The sequence below is a fragment of the Nothoprocta perdicaria genome, unplaced genomic scaffold, assembly GCF_003342845.1.
Source record: "Nothoprocta perdicaria isolate Ctin4 unplaced genomic scaffold, notPer1 scaffold_372, whole genome shotgun sequence".
Lineage (NCBI taxonomy): Eukaryota > Metazoa > Chordata > Aves > Tinamiformes > Tinamidae > Nothoprocta > Nothoprocta perdicaria.
In genome coordinates, this window is record NW_020455613.1 from 107,239 (window position 1) to 128,843 (window position 21,605).

General features: G+C 59.8%; 3 protein-coding genes across 3 annotated transcripts in view; all 3 read right to left on the minus strand.

Annotated features, from left to right (window-relative positions):
• The window catches only part of LOC112951816 (membrane primary amine oxidase-like), a 4,461-nt gene extending 1,816 nt beyond the window's left edge, over positions 1-2,645 (minus strand). The window contains exons 1-4 of the mRNA XM_026044583.1: positions 1,052-2,645; positions 694-979; positions 318-447; positions 8-243 (exon numbers count right to left, since the gene is read on the minus strand). Of these exons, the coding sequence (XP_025900368.1) occupies positions 8-243; positions 318-447; positions 694-979; positions 1,052-2,630 (2,231 nt within the window). The 5' untranslated portion in view covers positions 2,631-2,645. The remainder of the gene's footprint in view (positions 1-7; positions 244-317; positions 448-693; positions 980-1,051) is intronic.
• Positions 2,646-3,323: 678 nt separating this feature from the next.
• On the minus strand, positions 3,324-12,104 carry LOC112951806 (membrane primary amine oxidase-like). Its single transcript, XM_026044573.1, has 5 exons — positions 12,086-12,104; positions 10,098-11,975; positions 4,702-4,987; positions 4,092-4,221; positions 3,324-3,658 (listed from the first exon to the last, which is right to left on the minus strand). The coding sequence occupies exons 2-5, from the start codon at positions 11,674-11,676 to the stop codon at positions 3,374-3,376; spliced, it is 2,280 nt and encodes a 759-aa protein (XP_025900358.1). The 5' UTR covers positions 11,677-11,975; positions 12,086-12,104; the 3' UTR covers positions 3,324-3,373.
• A 3,959-nt stretch (positions 12,105-16,063) lies between these two features.
• Positions 16,064-21,465, minus strand: PSME3 (proteasome activator subunit 3). The gene is made up of 9 exons (XM_026044564.1): positions 21,403-21,465; positions 20,819-20,923; positions 20,463-20,511; positions 19,731-19,843; positions 19,113-19,181; positions 18,838-18,905; positions 18,626-18,680; positions 18,280-18,366; positions 16,064-17,652 (listed from the first exon to the last, which is right to left on the minus strand). The coding sequence occupies exons 2-9, from the start codon at positions 20,876-20,878 to the stop codon at positions 17,572-17,574; spliced, it is 582 nt and encodes a 193-aa protein (XP_025900349.1). The 5' UTR covers positions 20,879-20,923; positions 21,403-21,465; the 3' UTR covers positions 16,064-17,571.
• Between the last annotated feature and the right edge of the window lie 140 nt (positions 21,466-21,605).

Consider the following 21,605-nt stretch of genomic DNA (forward strand, 5'->3'; position numbering starts at 1 on the left):
GGGGGGCAGCGGGGGGGCGCAGGCGGCCGCGGGGGGGCAGCCCAGGGGGTGGCCGCCGCAGCCGCCCGCGGTGCCCTCGGGGCGCAGGTAGGTGCTGTCGGGCGAGTCCACGGAAGGGTCCTCGTCAAAGTAGTTGTAGGGCCGCAGGAGGAAGCCGACGCCATTGCCCACGGTGACCGTGTTGGGGACGTCCTCGGCGTGGGGCACGTGCAGGAAGCCCACGGTCACCCAGGCCACCAGGTCCTGGCGGGGAGAGGGGCTGTGAGGGGCTGGCCCCGTCCCCGTCCCCGTCCCCGTGGCACCCACGCCCTGCTCACCTCGCCCGCGATGGTCTCGTTATTGATGAAGTCGGCGAAGGCGACGCTCGGCGTCCAGGGGTCGTTCTGGTTGTGGACGCTGGAGCTGGACGGCTCTTCCTCCTTGCGCCGCGTCACGGCCAGCTGGTACCTGGGGGCCAGGGCTGCGCGTGGGCCGGGCGCTGCGCCCCGGGGCGCCCGATGCGCCGGGCACCCCCCGGCCCGCACCGGCTGCTGCCCGCAGCGCGGCGCCCACCAGACACGGGGGGCCTGGGGCTGCTCTTGGGGGCACCCTGCGCCCGCCCTGCCCGACACCCAGAGCCAGCGGGTGCCCGAGGGCCCGGGTGCCTCCCCGCACACCGGCCCCGGCCCCGCACGGCGCCGCGGCCCCGCGCACCTGCCCCAGCTGAGGGCCCTCTCCATGGGGCTGCGGGCGGGCAGGGGCTCCGCGGGGGCGCTGCGCAGCTGCAGGCGGTAGCTGCGCGGGTGCCCCCACTTGTTGCGCTGGGCGCCGGCGAAGGTGACGTAGCGGGGCAGCGGGGCGCCCAGCGGGAAGGCCGCCTCGTCCTCGCGCTGCGGCCGCCTCCGCCGCAGCACCGGCCGCTGCAGCAGCGGCCCCCCGGGCCAGGGCGCCTGCACCGCCTCGTACTCCATGTCCTGTGTCTCCAGCCAGTTGGGCCGCCCTGCGGAGCACCGCGGGAGCCGCTGGCACGGGCCGAGCTCCCGCGCGCCGCGCCGCCCGCGCGGGCACCTACCGGCGACGTCCAGGTCCACCTTGTAGTGCATGTGGTGCAGGTGCATGGTGCCCAGCGTGTGCTCGCCCACGCGGTTGCCGTAGTCGGTGGCGCGGCCGTGCAGGAAGCAGGAGCTGATGTAGCCCGTGGCGTGCACCCGCACCTCCAGCGCGCCGCTCGCGTGGAAGAGGAAGTCCCACACGTAGTCGTAGTTGATGAGCGTGGAGACGGCGCGCAGCACGAGCGCGCTGCGCCGCAGCCCGCCGTAGTAGGCCGAGTGGGCGTCGGAGAAGTGGCGCCGCAGCGGCAGCGCCTCGTCGTGCTCGAAGAGGCAGAGGGAGGCGCGGCGGGCGGCGGGCGCCCCCGCCTCGCTCACGTAGTGCCGGTCCACGTAGGTGGCCAGGTAGGGGCAGTCGACGCCGCGCACCAGCTCGTAGGAGGAGCGGCCAATGCCGAAGCTGGCGTCCAGGTAGCGTGTGGACATGGCGCCGGGGCAGTTGGCGCCGTAGAGCGCCAGGGCCTCCTGCAGGCTCAGCTCGTAGAGCAGCCGCTCGCGGCGGAAGCGCACGTCGGAGAGCCGCGGCCCCGAGCTGGGGCTCATGCCGAAGCAGAAGCTCCAGCCCTGGAAGAAGACGCAGTCGCCGTGCAGGCGGTAGCGGGGCCCGCGCAGCTCCACGGGCATGGGCGGCGGGCGGTCCGGCAGGCGCCGCGGCTGCAGCGAGCCTGGCCCCGGCGCCGCCGGCTTCTCCACGGACACCACGGACACGTTGCCGGAGAGGAACTCGGCCTCGAGCAGCTCCGCGCTGGGGAAGTGGCGGCCGTTGTAGAAGAAGCTGAGCGGGCGCCAGCGGGACACGTCGAGGGCGCTGTGGTCCACGAGCACCTCCAGCCCCACGGGCGAGAGGAAGAAGCCGGTGCCGGGCACGGCGTGGAACAAAACGAACCAGGTGGCGCGGTCGCCGGAGCGGGCGCCGCGCGGCGCCGTGGTCAGCGCCGCCAGGTCGCTGCCGTCCGAGCGGCAGCAGGCGCGCAGGAAGCGCGGCGCCCGGCGCAGCTCGCGCCGCAGCAGCTCCTCGATGTCTGCGTACTCGCGCGCCGTGACCGTGCGGCGGTGGTAGGGCAGCCCGGCGCCGTACTTGCGCACCGTGACGTCCCGGTGGTAGGTGGGCGCCGGCAGCGGCCCCACCACGTACTCGGTGACGTTGGGCTCCGCCTGGGCGCCCAGGTGCAGCACGGCCAGCGCCTCGCGCGCGGGCCGGGCCCCGGCGCCGTCCAGGAAGCGCAGCGCCTCCGCCTTGCCGGGCGGCTGCACCTCCACCCAGCAGATGCAGTTGTCGGAGGGCAGCGCGCGCGACGCCTCCACCAGCGGCACCCCCAGCTCTGCCCGCAGGTACCGCACCACCTGCGCCAGCTCCTCCGCGCTCAGGTCCGCGAACACCAGGCTCCGCTCCGCGGCACCGTCGTCATCCTCCTCCCGCTGCTCCGGGGGCTGCTGTGGGCAGGCGCCGGGCGCCCGCTCCCTGGTCAGCAGCACGCAGACCAGGGCGAAGATAGTGGCCAAGGCCAGCACCAGGAGGACGAGCACGGTCTTCACGTTCATGTCTGCCGCGGCCCCGAGCGCTGCCGCGGCCGCAGCTGCCGGGCCCTCCCGCGCCGCCCGCCAGCAGAAGGGGCCGGGTTTGTTTTTTCCCCGTTTTTGGGCAGGGATCAGCCCAGAGGAGCTGGAGAGGGAGGATGCAGGCAGAGATTAATGTCCTGTGTCGGGCCTGGGATTTGCTGGAAACCATAAAAGGCAACTTTGCTCCACTTCCCGCCGTGGGTCACGTTCACGTGAACTCGTGCTGCTGCTGCTGCCGCCGCCTCCATCGCTCCTGCCCTTCTCCCAGCAGCAGCAGCGATGCCTCCATCCCCAGCGCAGCAAATGACCCCAGCCCCACCGCTTACCCCGGCCGCCGCCTCCCTCGGCCCTTGGGAAAACAGGGAACGCGGTGGCCAGGGGGCAGCCCCAACGCAGACGCGGCGCAAGAATGAGACACTCGGGATCGCAAGGGATTCAGCTGGAATTTCCTTAGCCCAAAACGGCCGCTGCGAGCACTGCTGTCCGCACGGAGGAGGGCGGCCGCCCGCGCTCCGCGTGGCGCCCGCAATGTGCCCGGTGCAGGAGGCAGCCCCCGCGCCACGCACCAGCGCCTCCCGCTAAAGAGCACTACTAAAAAGCAACGATAACGGGCAAAGTAACCTCCTGCCCGGCCACTGAGACAACTCGACCACAAAAAGGAAAGAGAGGGGACAGAACAGTCAAGCAGCACCTTTGACTGTGTCTCCTAAGAGCATCCTGCGACCTTAAAACCTGCTCATGTTTTGGAAACCATCGTAGGTGAAGGGGGGCAGGTTGGGCGGGCAGGCAGCCCTCTTGGGCAGGCAGGCCACCGAGTTGACGTCGCAGGAGGTGAAGTCCTGCTCGCTGGTGAAAAACACGCCGTCCGGCGAGTAGATGGAAGGGTCCAGGTCGTAGTAGTTGTAAGGTCTCAGGAGAAAGCCGACCGAGTTTCCCACCGTCACCGTGTTGGGAAGATCCTCGGCGTGCGGGATGTGAAGGAAACCCGTGGTTATCCAGGCAACCAGATCCTAGGGAGGGAAGAGTTACAGGACTGATCGTTTCCAGAGTTTACAGCTGGAGAGACTGAAATCTGCACATAAGCCAAGGAACGCTATAGAAAGCACAGGCAGGGACCTCCCGAGGCACCAGCCCAGCCCACCCTCCCACACTCGGAGCTCCCCCTTCCTGGGAAAGATTCCCCTCCTTTCCCCAAGGACCTGCTGGAATCAGGGCATTTCTCCATGAGTGGAAACGGATCCCCCGCCCCGGGATCTGGGTGCTCCGATCAAGGCGGTGGGGAGATGCACGGAGAAGGGGATGCTTGAACCCACTCTGCTCATCGCCGAGGCTCTGCTGCTCTCCCAGCCGACCGGCTGTGCTGGGATTCCTCGGATCTCCTGCCCGCTCCAAGGCTCCCGCGCGGTCTGTGGCCGGGCCGCAGGCCGAGCAGCCCCAGCTCACCTCGTTGGCGATGGTCTCGTTGTCGATGAAGTCGGCAAAGGCGACCGTGGGCGTCCAGGGGTCGTTCTGGTTGTAGATGCTGCTGCTGGTGGGTTCCTCTTCCTTTCGCTTGGTGACAGCCAGCTTGTACCTGAGGACCAGAGGAGAGAAGGGGACCTGAGGCAGCAGCTGCAGGTGAGGGAGGGGAGATGCTGGTCCCGGGCAGACGGTGCTTGGACCCGGAGGGCTTCTCAGGAGCATTTTCCGAGCACGGTAAAGAGCAAGGCAGCTCCAACACGAGGTGGGGACGCAACCCAACGAGTCTAGTGGTGACCAAAGTGACCCTTATGATGGGAAGGGGGACGAGGAGGCCAAAGGTCAGAGCATGACATGGGCAACCATCCTGGCTGAAGAAGAAACCCATTCTAAGGGAGGGATGGCAAAAGCATGGCCAGGGCGCCAGATCCCAGGGAGCACAGAGCCCATGGAGCAGGGCAGAGCTAAACGTTGCTCCTCGGAGAACCTGCAAATCCTAAGACCCCTCTTATAGAGAAACCCCAGCCCACGGGAGCGTCTGCCAGGTCCAAGCAAGCTGGAGAACCTGGGGCCACCGTCAGGAGAGCAGCCTGACCTTGCCCAGCTGATGGCCCTCTCCATGGGGCTGGTTTCAGGCATGTGTTCCCCTGCAAAACTGACGAGCTGGATCCTGTAGCCACGCTGGTGGCCCCACTTGTTTTTGCCGTTGGCTGCGAAGTAGATGCATCTGGGCATCTTCGACTGGTGCCGGAACGCAGCCTGGTCCTCCGTGTCCAGGACTTGCTTGGTGAGCCGCGGCCGCTCCACATGCTGCTCCGGGCTCCAGGGCGCCCGCGCCATCTCAAAGGCCACGTCGTGGGCCACCAGGGTGTTTTTGACCCCTACAAAGCAAAAGCAAAAGACATCGAGGAGCTTTCGCCCCGAGTGCCGCCTCGCAGGGGCGGCCACAGCCGGGGCTCGTCCTCCCCAGGCTCCGCTGCCCGGGCTGGGAGCCGCTCTCTGCACGCGAGAGCGGGCGCTGCTCTGCAGCCCTGGTTCACGTGCGCCGGGCACCTCCACGCCGGGCCACACGTCACCACCCACGCGGCCTCTCGTCCTTTGCGAGGATCCAAAGCCGCAAGCCCCATCCCGGCGCAGAACAAATTGGCTTCCTCGCCTAAGCGCAGCCTAATGGACCCGAGCAGCTGGAACCCAGCGACGGCCGCGGTGCCCGCGGGCAGGCGGGCCAGGGCGCGCTGTGGGGAGTGCGCACCAGGCACGTTTGCACATGGCACAACTTGAGCGGCTCTCTGCAGGTCTTTCCACAAACCAGGCTCCTCAGCCAGAGGCTCAGACTGACGGGAGAGGCGCAAGGGGCTAAAAGCCCGGGATAAGTTGGGCCTGGGTGGTAGGCAGCGCCTTGGGAGCAGCAGGGGGGTGTCCAAGCTCCCCAGGCTGGTGCCTGGCGCCCTCGTGCCCTCCTCGTGCTCTCCCATGGCGAGTTTCCTAGGTTGTGGAAAAGCCGTTTCGGAGCTGACCCTCTGCCCGGCCCGGGAGGGCTGAGCGGGCCCTGGGGACTTGCTTGAGCTGCGCAGAGCAGCATTGAAGTCCCGAGTCAGGACTTGCCTGAGCGGGCTCCAAGGGAGGTCAGAAGCCAGAGAGCTGCAGAAAAACATCGCCACGAGCAATCCCCACGGCTCCTGCTTGCTTCCCCTCCATGCCGTGAGCAAAACGCCTAAGCCCGGAGCTTCCTGTTCACTGATAACACAGATATTTTGCTTGCCTTTTCCATATCGTCCCAGTGTTGCAATCCGCTGTCCCGATCCAAGTACTTGGAAACATCCCCAAACCGCATAGAACACTCTTTAAATGTGTGTTTGCCAACAGCAGGATTGGGAAATATTTCAATACATCACAAGGGCACGTGGCAGAAGCGTTCTCAGCAGGAGGCAGAGCAGGTCCGGGGCAGAGACGCGGGACACGGAGGCGAGTGCCGGATCCAAGAAGCCCCGGCGGAGGCTGCCGCGAGGGAAGGAGGCTCCGCGTCCCGCGAGGCGCCCGTGGGCGCAGCCGCCCGGGACGCCCCTGCTCTGCCTGCAGCTCCAGGAGCAGCACGGCCGGCCGGGCCGCCCACCCGCCAGCCAGGATTGCCTGGGACAGCGGCGAAAAGCCGGGAGAAGAAACAGGGACGTGAGCTGGAAATGGTAATCGCCGCAGCTAAGCAGCTGGATTGGCTTCATAGAATCCTTAAGGCTGGAAGGGACCTCTAGAGGTCATCTAGCCCAACCCCCTGCACATGCAGGGCACCCAGAGCACGGAGCACAGGCTGCATCCCAGCAGGTCTGGGAGATCTCCAGAGGAGACTCCACAGCCTCTCTGGGCAGCCTGTGCCAGGGCTCTGGCACCTTCACTGTTATTTAAATGTTTCCTTAAGCTCCTATGGAGCTTTTGGTGCCTCAGCTTGTGGCTGTTGCCTCTAGTTCTCAGTGGCCACCACTGCAAAGAGTGGCCCCCTCCTCCTCACTGCCTCCCTTGAGGTATCTATAGACACTGCTCAGGTCCCCCCTCAGCCTCCTCTTCTCCAGGCTGAACAGGCCCAGCTCTCTCAGCCTTTGCTCACAGGGCAGATGTTCCAGGCCCCTGATCATCCTCGTAGCCCTGCGCTGGACTCTCTCCAGCAGCTCCACATCCCTCTTGTCCTGGGCAGCCCAGAACTGGACACAGTCTCCAGATGTGGCCTCCCCAGGGCTGTGTAGAGGGGGACGATCACCTCTCTCGACCTCCTGGAGACACTCTTCTTAATGTACCCCAGGATCCCGTTGGCCTTCTTGGCCACCAGGGCACTGCTCCTTCATGGTCATCTTGTCATCCATCATGACGCCGAGGTCCCTTTCTGCAGAGCTACTCTCCAGAAGGTCAGTCCCCAGCCTGTCCTGGTGTCCGGGGTTATTCCAGGTGCAGGACCCTGCACTTGCCCTTGTTGAACTTCATGAGGTTTCTCACCGCCCAGTCGTCCAGCCTGTCCAGGTCCCTCTGGATGGCAGCACAGCCCTCAGGGCTATCAGCTCCTCCTCCCAGTTTGGTATCATCAGCAGCCTTGTTGAAGGAGCACTCCAGCCCTTCATCCAGGTCATTGATGGATAAATTGAACAGGAGGGGACCAAGGACTGACCCCCAGGGGACACCGCTAACTATTGGCCTCCAACTGGACTCAGCACCACCGATCTCCGCCCTCTAAGCTCTGCCATGCAGCCGGTTCTCAATCCACCTCACCATCCACTCATCTATCCCACATCTCCAGAGCTTGCCCAGGAGGACGTTGTGAGGGCCGGTGTCAAAAGCCTTGCTGAAGTCCAGATAGACAAGACCCGCCGCTCTCCCCTCAGTTTGGATGGTTGTTTGGTGCTCAGGACTCTGGCTATTCGAGAGGCTAAGGAGGGTGAAGAGAGAAAAATCCCGGTTTCTCTAAAGTCTAGGAGGTGCCCAGACCACGGGAGCTGGGAGAGGACTTGCTGGGCGCAGGGCTTGTGCAGGGGGAAGAAGAGGGAGAGCAGAAGTGCTGCTGCTGCCAGCGACCTCACAGGCTGTTTTGGGCTGCACACAGAGGATGGACAACGAAGGAACCACCAGCTCGTGTCCATCCGTAGAAGGGGACGGATGGCCACACCACGGTGCTGGCTGTATCCAGCCCAGGATGCTGCGGCCCTTCCTGGCTCCAGGGGTGAGAGCATAGGACAGACGAAGCAGAACCCCACCGCTACCACCCCCGCTATCCCTCCATCACAGCAGTATTTCCAGCCCCGGGAAGTGAGCTCTGTGTCCTACTCCCCATCTGGAAAGAAAAACCTGTGGAAGGGCTAACAAACAGCGAGCTTTGGAGGCTCAAAAAGGTTAAGGAGACAAAGACAAGATCCAGACGAAGCCTGGAGCTCCCAAGCGACTCGCTTCCCACGTCCCAGCCCGTCCAGCCTGTTTCCTTCCCCGCGCAGACACGCCATGGCAGCCAACAGCGGAGTCGATGCTCAACCCGCTCCGCAGGTTCCTGGGGGGAATCTGGGATCTGGGAAGAGCCAGATCTGCCCAAGGGGCCTTGGCTTCTTGCACGAGAGCCGCGGTCCCACCTCGCGCAGGAGCCAGCCCGGCAGCTCTGCCCTCCTGCACCCGCAGCACCCGGGGGAGCGGGCGGCGCTCGGCGAGCCGCAGGCAGCAGGGCGGGCACGACGCTGCGCGCCAGGGGTGCAGGAGGGAGAGCAGGGGCGACACCGGGCAGCACCGGCCCCATTCGGCCCTAACCCCAACGCGCCCGAGCTGACACCATCCTTGGATGAGAGCCGAGACGGCTGCAAACGGGGCCTCGCGGGGAAGGGCTCGGCGCTGCCGCGTGCGCGAGCCACGCGGCCGCCCTGCCCCGGGCGCTGCGGGCAGCCGGGGCAGCGGGAGCTCCGTCCTGGGCACCGGGGCTGCGGCCGCGTGCCCTCCTGCAGCCCCGGCCGTGGGGCAGGACTGCCCTGCAGTGCAGCCCCGCAGGGCCGGGCTCCGCGCGACGCAGCGGCCAGGGCTACGGCAGAGCCCCCGCAGGCCCCGGTCTGGGTGGAGACCAAGGGCCGGGCGCTTTGCACTCGTGGGAAACGAGAGGAGCTGCAGGCAGCAGCGCCCTGGGCACCCCTGCGGCGGGCAGCATGGGCGTTCAGCTGTGTTGGCATTGGCACTGCCACCCGGGAAATACCTGCAGGTCCCACAGCAGCTTCCGAGCACAGAGCGCAGCCAGCCCCAAAGCTTGCGCTGGAGCTACCTGCAGCTTAGCCCGTGTAGGACAACTCCAGCGGCAGCTTGCAGTGCTGAACGGCCGTTTCTCCCCGGGCTGCTGCTCCCTGCCCACCAGAGACCTCTTTGGTCCCGTGCAGAGGTATTTTCTTCCACCCTTTACACAAGCAGGTTTCAGTAACAGGCACCTAACTCTGATACCCCAGGCCTCCCCACGGCCCTAGCAGCTTCCCGCACCGCAGTTGCCAGCGCAGCCTTCGGACAGGGAGCAAAACCTCAGCTTTCCCCGGCAGCGGCGCCAAGGCCTCGCGCGGGGCCGGCCCGCAGTCAGGCCAGCAGATGGGGCAGCCGAGAGCTGCTCCTCAGCTCCAGCAGCAGCTCCAGGCCAGGCGACCACGGAGCGGGAGAGGAGAGTCACTGGCTGCCGGAGCCGCTCGGCGGTGCCAGGCGCAGGATCCAAGTTACCAGCGTTTCCACGACGGAGCAGCAGGAGCGCGGCTGAGAGGTGGGAAGCGGCTTCACAGAACATTCAAGGCTGGAAGGGATCTCTAGGGATCATCCAGTCCAGCCCCCTGCTCCCGCAGGGACACCCAGAGCACAGGGCGGCATCCAGGTGGGTTTGAGACCTCCAGAGCAGGAGCCTCCCCTGGGCAGCCTGTGCCAGGGCTCTGCACCCTCACAGTGAAGAAGTTCCTCCTCACACGGAGATGGAGCTGCCTGTGGTTCCACTTATACCCATTGCCCTTGTCCTGTCACTGGGCACCACTGAGAAGAGCTTGGCCCCTTCCTCCCTCCATTCCCCCTTCGTGAACTTATACACGTTAATCAGATCCCTTCTCAGCCTGATTAATGTGTATAAATTTAACATAAATAAATTTAATTTAATAAGTTTAATATAATTATGATGGCTTCCCGCGGTCGGGAGTCCCCGGGCGGGAGCGCCGGGCAGGAGGGGCTCCGTGCCGCAGCCAGGGCCGCGCTGCTGCCAACGCGCGGTGCCGCGGGCGCCTCACGGAAACGCGGGGGTTTTGCGGCTGCTCCTCTCCGGCTTTCCCTGCGCGGAGCAGGGAGCTCCTGAACAACCCCTAGGCCTTCAGCAGACTGTCTCCTGAGGAGAGGAGCAACTCGACAGGGAAGGAGGAGAGCAAAAAGCAGGGTTCTGAGGGCAGCTAGGAGCCCAATCCCTCCGCACACCTCCGTGGTTTATCAATATAATGACACGTGAAGGAAAATGAGACCCAGACCTACCTCCCACATCCAGGTCCACCTTGTAGTTGATGGAATGGGTGTGGACGGTGCCCAGCGTGTGCTCCCCGACCCTGTTGCCGTATCTCAGCCCGTCCCCGTGAAGAAAGGACGAGCTCATGTACCCCGTGGCCTGCACTTTGGCTTCGATGGCCCCGTTCTGGTAGAAGATGAAGTCCCACACGTAGTCGTAGTTGCCCAAGGCTGTAATGGAGCGAACGACCAGAGCGGAGTTGACCAGTCCCCCGTAGTAGAAGGACTGCAGGTCGGAGTAGTGGCGCCTCAACGGGGAGCCCAGGTTGTGCTCAAAGATGCAGAGGGTGTTTTTAGCCATTCTGGAGACGTGCGACGCAGCAAGGTAGGGCATATCCACGTAAGCTGCCGAATAGGGACAGTCGACCCCTCGCACCAAGGGAGAGCTGAAGCGCCCAATGCCAAAGCTGCCGTCCATGTAGCGCGTTGACATCCCCCCGGGAGAGTTGGAGCCGTACACGGACAGGGCCTCCTGCACGCTGATCTCGTAGGCGATCCTCTCCCCCCGATGCCTGACGTCGAACAGGCGCGGGCCCCTGCTCGCACTCATGCCAAAGGCAAAGCTCCAGCCCTGGAAGGCAACGTGGTTGTTCCGGACGCTGTAGCGGGGCCCCTGCGGCTCGTGCTGCACGGGAAACCGGGCGGCGGGAGCTGCTCGCGGCTTCATGGACGAGAAGTCCCCATCCCAGGGCACTTTCTTCACCTTCTCCACGCCGAGGCGGCCCTGCACGTAGGCGCCCTCCAGCTGGGCCATGTCCCTGTAGTACTGCCCGTTGTAGAAGACGCTGCTCACGGCCCACCGGGAGACGTCCAGGCTGCTGTGGTCCACCAGCACCTCCAGCCCCACGGGGTGCAGGAAGAACCCGCTCACGTTCTGAAACAAAACGAACCAAGTGGTCCGATCTCCGGACTGGAAGCCCCGGGGGGCGGTTGTCACAAACGCTAGATTCGTCTCGTTATATTCCATGACTTGCCGCATGAAGGACGGAGCCGTGGGGAACACCTGGCTCCTCAAGAACTCGGCGACCTGTTTGTACTCAGCCGCCAGCGCCGGCCGGCGGTGGTAGGGCAGCCCGGCGCCGTACTTGCGCACCGTGACGTCCCGGTGGTAGGTGGGCGCCGGCAGCGGCCCCACCACGTACTCGGTGACGTTGGGCTCCGCCTGGGCGCCCAGGTGCAGCACGGCCAGCGCCTCGCGCGCGGGCCAGGCCCCGGCGCCGTCCAGGAAGCGCAGCGCCTCCGCCTTGCCGGGCGGCTGCACCTCCACCCAGCAGATGCAGTTGTCGGAGGGCAGCGCGCGCGACGCCTCCACCAGCGGCACCCCCAGCTCTGCCCGCAGGTACCGCACCACCTGCGCCAGCTCCTCCGCGCTCAGGTCCGCGAACACCAGGCTCCGCTCCGCGGCACCGTCGTCATCCTCCTCCTGCTGCTCCGGGGGCTGCTGTGGGCAGGCGCCGGGCGCCCGCTCCCTGGTCAGCAGCACGCAGACCAGGGCGAAGATAGTGGCCAAGGCCAGCACCAGGAGGACGAGCACGGTCTTCACGTTCATGTCTTCGGCAGATTTTGAGGCTTTTGGGCGGCTTCCAGAGCAGGATTGCTGCCTCTCTCCGTTTATGCTGCACTGGACAGATTAGTAGCGAAGTACAAAGGACTGGGAGAGGCTAGGGGAGGAGATCTGAAATTCGTGGTGAGCAGAAAGGGCAGCTCTCCGCTCCCAGCTGTGGAGCGCTCCGTCCTCCTCCAAGAACAGTTCCCTGAAAGAGCTGGTGGAGATGCAGGGTCAGTGACTCAGACACATTTCACATCGTTCTGTTACTTTTTCAGTCCAGCCCGACTTCCTGAGGCTGCCTGTAAAAACGAAGACCGTGCAGTCAGCCCGAGGTGGCTGGGACCATTGTGAAGCTCTCGCAAGCTGAGGACTGCTGCCACACTGTACAATTTACCTCTTTGCAACTCACCAGGTTTCCTTGTTTATCAGGCTGCTTCCTTGTAAACACTCTCCCTGGCAGCATCGTTTCAAGCCCGTTAGGAGTTGTTATTTTTTAATCTTCCATGGGGAAGCCTTTGCTGAAAACACATCCATCTGTGTAGTAGCAGAAAACCTTTGGCAGGCATGGAGGGATGGAGTTTGGGATGAGATTCAGGCCCCACTGCACAGCGAACAATTAGCTCTTAGTTTGCACCTCTGAATAGCTATTAACCAATTAATCTCCCCAATACTGCACTGAAAGGAGACCAAGCAGGTCCTCCAAGGAGCAGGACAAACAGCCCCGTGCCTGCTCTGCCTTTGGCATCCAGGTAGGGACGCGATGGCACTGCCAGGTGTCCCCATGCTGCCAGTGTTAGCAGCACCCTGGGATGAGCTGGCACCACCAAGGTTCCTACCAAAGGCTGTGGAAACTGCGCTCGGCCACTGTCACCAGTGAGGTCTCCTTGCGGTTTCATAGAGCTCTTGAAAGAGCCGGGCAGAAGACAAGGGCCCGGGGTCAGTCCCTGTCCCACCACAGGGAGATATTTGCGGTGGACAGGACACGCAGCCTTGGGCACAGCCCCTGCCTGCCCCGGGGCTGCTGCTGAGGAGCACCGGCAATGCAGGAGAACCACAGCAGGAGGCTGAACACGACATTTCCACTCCTGCTGCCAGCCTCACCTCGCCTCACCCTGGCCTTCCCTGCCTCCTCCCTCCGAGTTTCCTGGTGGGAGGCCGGCCCTCCTCCCTCGATGCCACCTCACGCTCGGCCTCTGCAGCCGATCGAGCCCTGGTCTCCACGCAGGGTCCTCCCGCAGCACCCGGCGGATACCAGGCTGGCAGCCAGCACGCCGGGTGGCTACAGGACACAGGCCGTTATCCTCAGCACCGCTGCCAGCCCTCGGGTGCCTGCAGTCGAGGCTGCAGCTGTAGAGACAAGAGAAATGAGGCAAGGCCCCTGTGAAACACAACAGTCAAGGCCCCCGTGCGACACGGAGATGTGGGAAGAGTCAGGGCATGAAGAGAGGCAGATGAGGAGTCTCCGAGTAGCCCCAAAACAAGGGAAGCAGCTTTGACTTTCAAGTCAGCATCTCAGTCCATGAGGCCAACAATGCTCCTGGGTCACTTGGGCTTAGGCTGGAGAGCAAAACTCCCTTTGGGCGCACGCCCTGCTCCCCAGTACCCCATCTGAGCAGCAGTGCAGAGGGCAGGGGCAGGAGCGGCGGGCGAGGGGGCAGGAGCAGAGCAGGGCGCGCGGCAGCCACGCTCACCTTTCCCTAACAGCAACCTTTGCACATCTAAGGTGCAAAACAACAGATCCTTCAGCTTCGGCTGTTCCTCCAAACTTTGTCTTTTGGTTTTATGTCACAAATCCCTCGCAGGCAAGGCACAGGCTGCAATTAGAGAAGATCTTTTTCTGAGCAGCATGACAGCGGTTTAAGAGAGCTGGATCAACTCCACAGGCCTTTGTGCCCCACAAATTGTGACTCAGCCCTACAACTTGCCTGCGAGACGTCTGAAAATAAAGAACGGGAGCATTTTTATTTCTGTGCATGTCTGGTGTTTGAAACAGGGATGTCATTATAGATTAGGGTTTATGTTTTGCTTCTATGACAAACAAACCCACAGCACACACCCCAAGTCTTCAGGATATATCTGGCACAAATGAAGCTCCTTACGCTGCCTCTTTGTGCTGCTCGTTATAGGATACGAGCCACAGATTTCACAATATGAACATATTATTTAGTATCATCTACTTCTGTTGAAGTTTATAAAACTGGAGACCTTTAAAGCACATTACAAGCAGCACAAAAATCAGCCTGCATTCTCCTTTCTCAGGGGAGCTGTTTCACCATGAATAGAAGCACCCAAAACGCATCTCCCTCTTGCAGTAGAAATTTCAGGGAGCACAATGAATGGGGAAACCTGTGCCAACACCTTAATGATAAAAAGCAGGCAGGAATCTTTAAGGGCCACTGAACTGTTTGCCTACCTTCTCAAAAAACACAGGACCTGAAGCAGCTTAGAGCTAACCTAGAATTTTAAAAATGACACGTCTCATAAGGAGCAGCATCACTTGTTTATGATGTTTGGCGCACATTCCTCTTCCCACACCCCGTCCCACCAGCGTGATTAACCCATGACTGGTCTCGCACCTAAACATGGAGAGTTCACATCCTACTGACATTTATTTTGGCGACATGGTTGCTTTTAAGGCCTGTCCGTCCATACTTCTTATACTCGGAAAATTGTCCACATCTCCCAAACAGCACAGGGCAGGGAGGCGTTTGCTGCCCTTTGCTCACACAGAAAGGTATAGATGGCAAAAATAGCCTCTAAAGTTTATAGGAAACAAAACCCAAGTCAGACATCCCGCAGCTAAGGGAAACTTGGAGTCGAGCGACTGCCAAGCAGGCGGGGAAAGAGCACAGTACAGAGATCCCCTTGCCAGCAGTGCTGGCACTGCCGTGTCTTAATCACACCCCAAACCACGTCCTCAGACTTTAGGTAACCCCCACTCCCATTATCACATCCCGTGGCCACCCGGTGTAAGGCACAAGTGTGGAAATAGCTTGAGCTTTTTCCAGGCTGGCTGCGTTTCTGGCAGCGGCTGCGTCTGCACCCAACCGCTGGGCCTTTATTTCCCTCTGAAAAGCTTTAACGGTAGCTGCTCCTGCACTGCGACGCCTCAAGAACCCCAGTCCAAGCTCTGGCGGCACCTTGCCACTTCTCCTGGAGAGAAGAGCAGGAAACACTGCACTGAGACGGAGCAGGGAATACGACAGACAACGAACCCTACCCCACTCCTATGGATGGGCCAGGCTCCCCATGACCACCTGCCAACGCAACTGCTTTGGATGCTCCTCCTTCCTGCAGAGCGGCTGGCACAGGGCACCTGGGCACTTCACCCTTTCTGGCAGCAACACGCTGGGACATGTCACCAACCATCCCTCCGAGCTCTGGCTCCAGCTGTTTCAGCGAAGGGACCTGGGGTTTCAGCTCCATTCCTGCCTTCCTGCGAGCAGCTTGGGCACCAGCAAGGCTGGCCCCTATGCCAGGAAGGCCCACGCAGCAGCAGCCCTGCGGGACGTGCCTGGCCACCAGCCGCTGCTCCTCTTCCTCAGAGGTCGCCGGTTTTAGGGTATGGATCACGAGCCCCACCTAGTGGCACCTGGCTCGGCTGGGGAGATGGAACTCACCCCATGCAGGCGCAGTCCTGGGCTTCCCAAGGAGCAGGCTCAGATCCGGGTGGAAACCACCAGCTGGCATCACAGCCGGAGGCAACAAGAGGGCTGGACACCGGAGCGCGGCTGCAGAGCAGCTCTCTGTCACCCAACTTGTCACATAACAGAGACGGATGGAAGTGGAACGAGAACGTTCATGCGGGTAGAGGTGAGGACAGTTGTGACCAGGGGATAAAGGACCAGTCTGTATTTTCTTAGGCGTCACATACACAGAGGAACGAGGCGAGCGAGGGACCACGCACTGAACGACACTGCTGACACAGCTTGGCAGAGACCACAGAGCAGGCTCCAGGCTCTGGCAGAAGCAACCTGCAAATCCCATCCCTTTTACCGAGATGACCCGAGTCCAACACACTGGTGAGAGCAAGAGAGGCCGCGCCAAGGCCGAGACCTTGGGCCTGCCATAGGACGGGCTAAAGGAAGGGAAACAACCTCCAAAGCAGCACATGGTCGTTTCCAACACAGTTCGAGAGAGGAACATGGACAACACAGGAAAGGAGCAACTAGGTACAACAAAGGCAAGACCGAGACATTCAAACTGCAGAGCCTGCCCGGCACCACACACAAGGGTCTAGCTTAAAAGAAATCAAAGTACCTTATTTTAATTTCTTGACATGGTAAAAGTTTACATACTTTCATCTGGCAGAGAGCGCTGCACAAATTAAAAGGAATCAATACAAAGAAACACAAGGGGAAGTGCTGCTCCCAGACAGCAGCTAGAATGCAGTTGGTTTGTTACTGAATATTTATTAGCGGGAAGACCAAGAGTTGACTTACTACAAACAACAACAGAAGAGTCTATAGAAAGGGCCGAGGGCCCTCCACACTCTGGGCAAATCCCTGGGAAACCAGCAAGAGACAACACGGCTCTTAGATGTGGAGGCAGAAAGAACCAAAAAAAAGAAAAAAAAAAGGAGAAAGCTCATTCCATTTGTCACTGTATGTTACAATGAAGTTAACACAACTATTAAGGCTACTGCACAATAAGAATATATGGGTGTAACAGTGAGACCTGGGAAACAGCAAGATTCCAGAAACAACTGATTTAACATTCCCTGAACAAGGGACTGAAGTAGAAATACTATAAATAAGAAAATTTTGGAGTCTGCAGCGTTATGGGCCCATTTCCCACACACAAAAAGTGACGCAACACAACCAGTCATTTCCAGAGGGGTTTGTAATGGACCATGAAACGTTCCAGAGGCCTAGAGGAGCCACCGGGCCACGAGGGCACTGTTTTGCAGGGGGAAGTCTACGAGGTTTGCGATGGTATCAGGAGGCTTCGGGCATCCTCCCCTCCACGGAGCAGCTGCTGCAGCTGCGCAGAGAGCAGGGAGCTCTGCCAGGAGACAGCAGGTCACAGCCCACCCTTGTGTGGAGACTACTAGGGCTTTAGGATCAGATCCCTGTCCCCTCCCCGCTCTCAGCCTAGGCAAAAGCACCTCATGCTCAAGGGGCACTAGGACACACACAAAGTTGACTTTCTGGGGCAAAGTGGCTCTAGTCAAATAGCAAACAGGAGCAGAAGCCACCTGAGCTCATGACCAGGCAGTGCAGCAACCAGCCTTGGTTAAAAGCATCACCTCGCACTCTGCACCCACTTAGCTAAAATTCACAAGGTGGAGACAGATGGGACCGGCTCTACCAAGCAAGAGGAGCCAGGAGAAGAGCGAGGACGTCTCAGTGGCCCGTCAGCACAGCTGCCACCACCAGCCCGGGAGGGACAGGTTCCCCCTGTCTTTACAACCAGTCAGTGCAGAGCACGGGCAGGGGCATCAGCTGGAGATGGTACCAATAAGAGCCGGTGTCGCAGCTGCTGCACCAGCACCTGGGCTTGGTCTCCTGCTGCCTGCTCCGTTCCCAGGGACACCCACGAGCCTCCAGCCAAGAGACAGGGCAAGGACAAGGGCTTGGTCACTAGCAGAGTTCCTACTCAGGTAGGAAGGAAGGCATGAAGGAATGTTCCTGCCTGGCTGGTGCTCTCAGCTCGGCAGTAGCCTCCAGGGCATCCCAGAGCAGTGAGGCCTTCCCATTACCAGTTACTAGAGGGAGGGAGAGCTCCTCAGACCTGAACAAAACCAATCACAGAACTAGGTGAGAATTTCTTTAGAGTTTAACTAAGAGTGCGATACTATTTCCAGCCAGTTTCCCATCTCGATAGTCACGTAACAAACCAAGGCAATGACGGTCTTTAGTTGACTGAACAGTTCTCAAGTTCAAACGTTGACACTTAATAGAGGGTCTCAGCATTGCTGCTCCGAGGCCTCTTGATCTTCTCAATGTTTTTAAGGATCATGTCATGCAAAGTGACCTGTAAAAAGGGAGAACACAACTCAGACAAGAACGGTTATATCCAGCGTTCACCTTTCACAATACGCACTGGCCAGAACAGCAGTGCAACCTGCGTTCACACTCGGCCTCTGCCCGAATCCCAGAATGGTTGAGGTTGGAAGGGAACCCTAGAGATCATCTAGTCCAAACCCCTGCTCAAGCAGGGACACAGGGTGGCATCCGGGTGGGTTTTGAAGATCTCCAGAGAAGGAGACTCCACAAGCTCCCTGGGCAGCCTGTGCCAGGGCTCTGGCACTCTCACAGTACAGAAGTTCTGCATCAGGTACCTAGTTCAAATAAGGGCTTCTTTCAACAAGACCAAAGACCAGAAGCCACTGCATGTAACGCTACAGGGAAAGCTCTTTATACAGCCAGTATATATAGCGCAAGGAACACTCTACCCCTGTCAGCACTGAGCTGGGGACCCCTGTCTCCCTGGAAGACAAGACACCATTAGGTCTTCCTGTCAAAGTCTTGTCACAGTCCAGGGACAGGCTTCTTGCCAGGGCTAGGGGTGATCACAGGGAAAGGCACCACAAACATCAAGACTGTTTGACTGTTTGCTCCCCACGCTGCTGCGCCAGCGAGAGCGCCTCTTCTCACTCACATATTGATTCCTCAGCTCTGAAATGATCAGACGCAGACTAATGTACTCCTTCTCATCGATCTCCGTCACGGTGCGGCGATAATCCTCCTGCGGAGAGCGGGGGTACGGCTGAGCGGCCCGAGCCCAGCTGCACCCACACGCATCAAGAGAAGCTGGTACAACTTTGACAAAAGAACTCCCTGCTTCAGCTTGCTCCCTTCCAACACGGATGTCCTGCACCCCTGTATGACTCCCTCCTTCTCCCACGGCATTCCCAAAGCTTAGAAAGGACAGGGATGAAGCAGCCCAAGGACTCCCAAAAGCAGCAGTACACAATGTGTAACGCTCCCTTTCCCTGTTTACTTACCACATGAGGGTACTTAGCTATTTTGGAAACCAACTTAGCTCTTGTGATATAGTATCTGGTAGAAGAAAGGAGAGACTAAACGTCAGATAAATAGCAGCAAGATTTCTTTCAAGCTCATCCTGACCTAGAAAACAAACAAACCAGGGGACCTTTCCCAAGCAGGCTACTTCTCCCAGGCGGCCCCACAAAGGATCCTGCTCTTCCACACCTACCTAGATATCTGGTCCAGGTAGGAGGCAGCCTCGCTCTCCACAGTTCGAAGCTCAGCCACTGTTTCCTCCTGCAAGGAAGCCAAGGACAGTGGAGTTGGCCTTCAGGGCTCTACAGCTGGTTCTTGGGAATGCCCTTTCAAGCTCAGATTTGGATTTTAAAATCTAAACCACCCCCAAGACCACAGCCCCTGGATACAGCCAAGTGAAAGGTTCAGAGAACCCCATGAAATCCATGTTTCTGGAACGCAGCTCTCTCCCCTAGTCTTGGACCTTACCTGAATAGAAACACCAAAGTTGTTTCCATCTTCTATCCTGGGGATGAGAAGTTGCACCCACATTTTGACCTACAACAGAAGGAAGGGCGAGGGCAGAAAAATCACAACACTGAGCAACACTAATGCCCAAAGGAAGTTGTCTTCGAAGGATTATGAAAAGCCCCCTACAATCTTTGCCATGAGGTTCATGACAAACTCCCAAAGGTCCTTCCCACTTGTGCAACGCTTCCGAGTAAATTTTGTCTCCCACGTGGCTGGGAAGCCACAGCAGAAACACAGCTCCTCGCGGGAAGCTCTCTCTTGAGCACAGCAAATAAACCCTTGGCAGATGTCTGTGATCCCATGCAAAACGAGGCTGATGAAAGGCCTCGAGGAAGGAGCCTACACAACCAACATCCTCCTCCCACATGAGCTGAACTACAGAATCCCCTGAGGCCTCACAAAAACATCATTTCCTTATGCTGACCATCCAGTCCTGTTTAGAAACTGGAATAAACACACTGCATTTTTTAGTTTTATGCAATACAGAGGGACCTGTTCCCTGCACTCGATAAAGCCATGCCTCTCAGGGAGCAAGAGCTGCCTCCTGCCTCGCCGAGGGCTGCAGCTCACACGCACCGTGTTACACTTCTCGATGAGCAGCCTGATCTCCGGTTTCACCTTCTCGATGATGTCCACCAGCTGCTGGTTGCTCTTCAGCATCCCATTGGGCATCACAAACACTTTGGTACCTGGCAGCAGAGGAGACAGACACCCGCATGAGCAGCGTGCACAAACGGCCACACCAGCAGATCAGACCAAAGGGCAACCTGAGCATCTTATCTCAACGGCTGGACCGGGCACCCAGCCAGGCTACGGCTAACCTGTAGGGGAGGGCAAACTTCATGGGATCACGGACACTGCCGCAAAAGAGGAAAAAGAGAGAAGACAAAACTGAGACAAGAGCTAAAGACCTCCAGGCTGCTCACAAAGAATTTCCCTGAGCTCATGTAAGAGGTGTTTCGGTCTCAGCCTCATCCAAAGCCTGGTCCCTTCCTTCAGGCAAGGAAGGTTTATCAATACACATCGACGTAAGGCACGGCTGTCTGTCAGCAAGCCAAGCTCAGGCAGATACTACTTGGAGTATCAGCAGATACTGAGCTGGCCTAACGCTGCTCCCAAGAGCCGAGGCCCTTACTCCTTCGCAGCAGGCCGCCCACACACCAAGCTCCAAGAGGTTCCAGGGGAAGGTCTGCGTGGGCAGCAGCTGCTGTCCCGACAGGGCGAGCAGGGTCTGCGTGATCTCGTACCCTAACGCACGTGGCGCTGGCTCAGCGGGCGGCAGCTGCACAGGCACCGGGGGACTCTTACCCTGAAAGGTCTCTTCGCGGTCTTCCAGCTTCCTCTTTTTCATATTTGGCTAAAATATACAAAACGTTTTACTCACAAACTAGTCGTAACCTAAAACAGCACCGCAAAGGAAACAAGGGAAACTTTAGAGCCTCTGCCATGCTCCTGGTTTCTAAGCGTCCTTCTTTAGGAAGGAAGGAGGACTGCAGAGCACAGCGTTACCTCCAGCAGACTTGCCAGGCTCTACAGACCAATTCCTAAAAGCCTTTGGGAGAGCCATAGCCTGTCGTTAAATGAGAACATCCTAATCAAACACGTACAAACCATGCAGATTTAATTAATGGGAGGAGGTATCGCAGCCAAGAGGGTAACCTTACCCCATCTAGCCCATCGTGGCTGTTCGTGAGGAGGATGGGGTCAGGCACTGGGAGGTTCATGTCCGAGTGGATCTGAGTGAGATCATGAATATTCAGGATGGGTTCCTGGAAAATAATGGAGGTTTGTTAGTTAGGAGCCAACAGTTTCTCTTGCGCTAAACACAATTAGGAGACAAAAGATTCAAGGCTCCCTCTGAGGCATCTGCAGAAGGAGGAGAAGTGAAAAACCAGCGAACAGCAGGACTGGGGGCCCCCCAGCCCCTGAGGTGGGGAACGATGGCTCCAGACTGCGACCAAAGCCATCACCTCTGCCCAGCTTGGGGCACGAGGGAACCCCGGGGACTCCACAGCAACTAAAGCTGTTGAATATTTATGAAAAATAAGCATGCAGTCCCTATAAAGAAAACAGAAAAAGGAAACAGAAACACCTCCTACTGCTGGCAGCTCTCAAGGGTCTGCAAGAACCCTGAGCTACCACTCAGCTCTTCAGTAATAAGTAATAAATAAGTGCCCCTGTGCCTTAACGGGTCACTTTCCAGCCCGTGGCTTGCAAATGTAAAAGGATGCGGATAAACACGTCTTACCTTCAAGAAGCCATCGAGTTCTAACAGCTTCTTTGGGAAAAAGTTGGCCACCAGATCTTCAGCCTGGGAGAGAAGGGACGGAGCGGGGCCTGAGGCGGCGCCGGGGGACGCGGGGGGCCCCGGCAGCAGCGCCCCGGGGGCCCGGGGGAGCCCCGGGGACGCGGGGGGCCCCGGCAGCAGCGCCCCGGGGGCCCGGGGGAGCC

What these genes read in the sequence shown, in the direction of transcription:
- LOC112951806 (XM_026044573.1), bottom strand. Translation starts at nt 11,676, where the DNA reads ATGAACGTGAAGACCGTGCTCGTCCTCCTGGTGCTGGCCTTGGCCACT. An exon ending in GGTGGACCTGGATGTGGGAG is followed by an intron (nt 4,988 to 10,097) that starts GTAGGTCTGGGT and finishes TTTGCTTTGTAG; the next exon opens with GGGTCAAAAACACCCTGGTG. An exon ending in ACGAGACCATCGCCAACGAG is followed by an intron (nt 3,659 to 4,091) that starts GTGAGCTGGGGC and finishes TTCCCTCCCTAG; the next exon opens with GATCTGGTTGCCTGGATAAC.
- PSME3 (XM_026044564.1), bottom strand. Translation starts at nt 20,878, where the DNA reads ATGAACCTCCCAGTGCCTGACCCCATCCTCCTCACGAACAGCCACGAT. An exon ending in GCCACGATGGGCTAGATGGG is followed by an intron (nt 20,512 to 20,818) that starts GTAAGGTTACCC and finishes TGTATATTTTAG; the next exon opens with CCAAATATGAAAAAGAGGAA. An exon ending in TACCTGGACCAGATATCTAG is followed by an intron (nt 18,681 to 18,837) that starts GTAGGTGTGGAA and finishes TTCTTCTACCAG; the next exon opens with ATACTATATCACAAGAGCTA.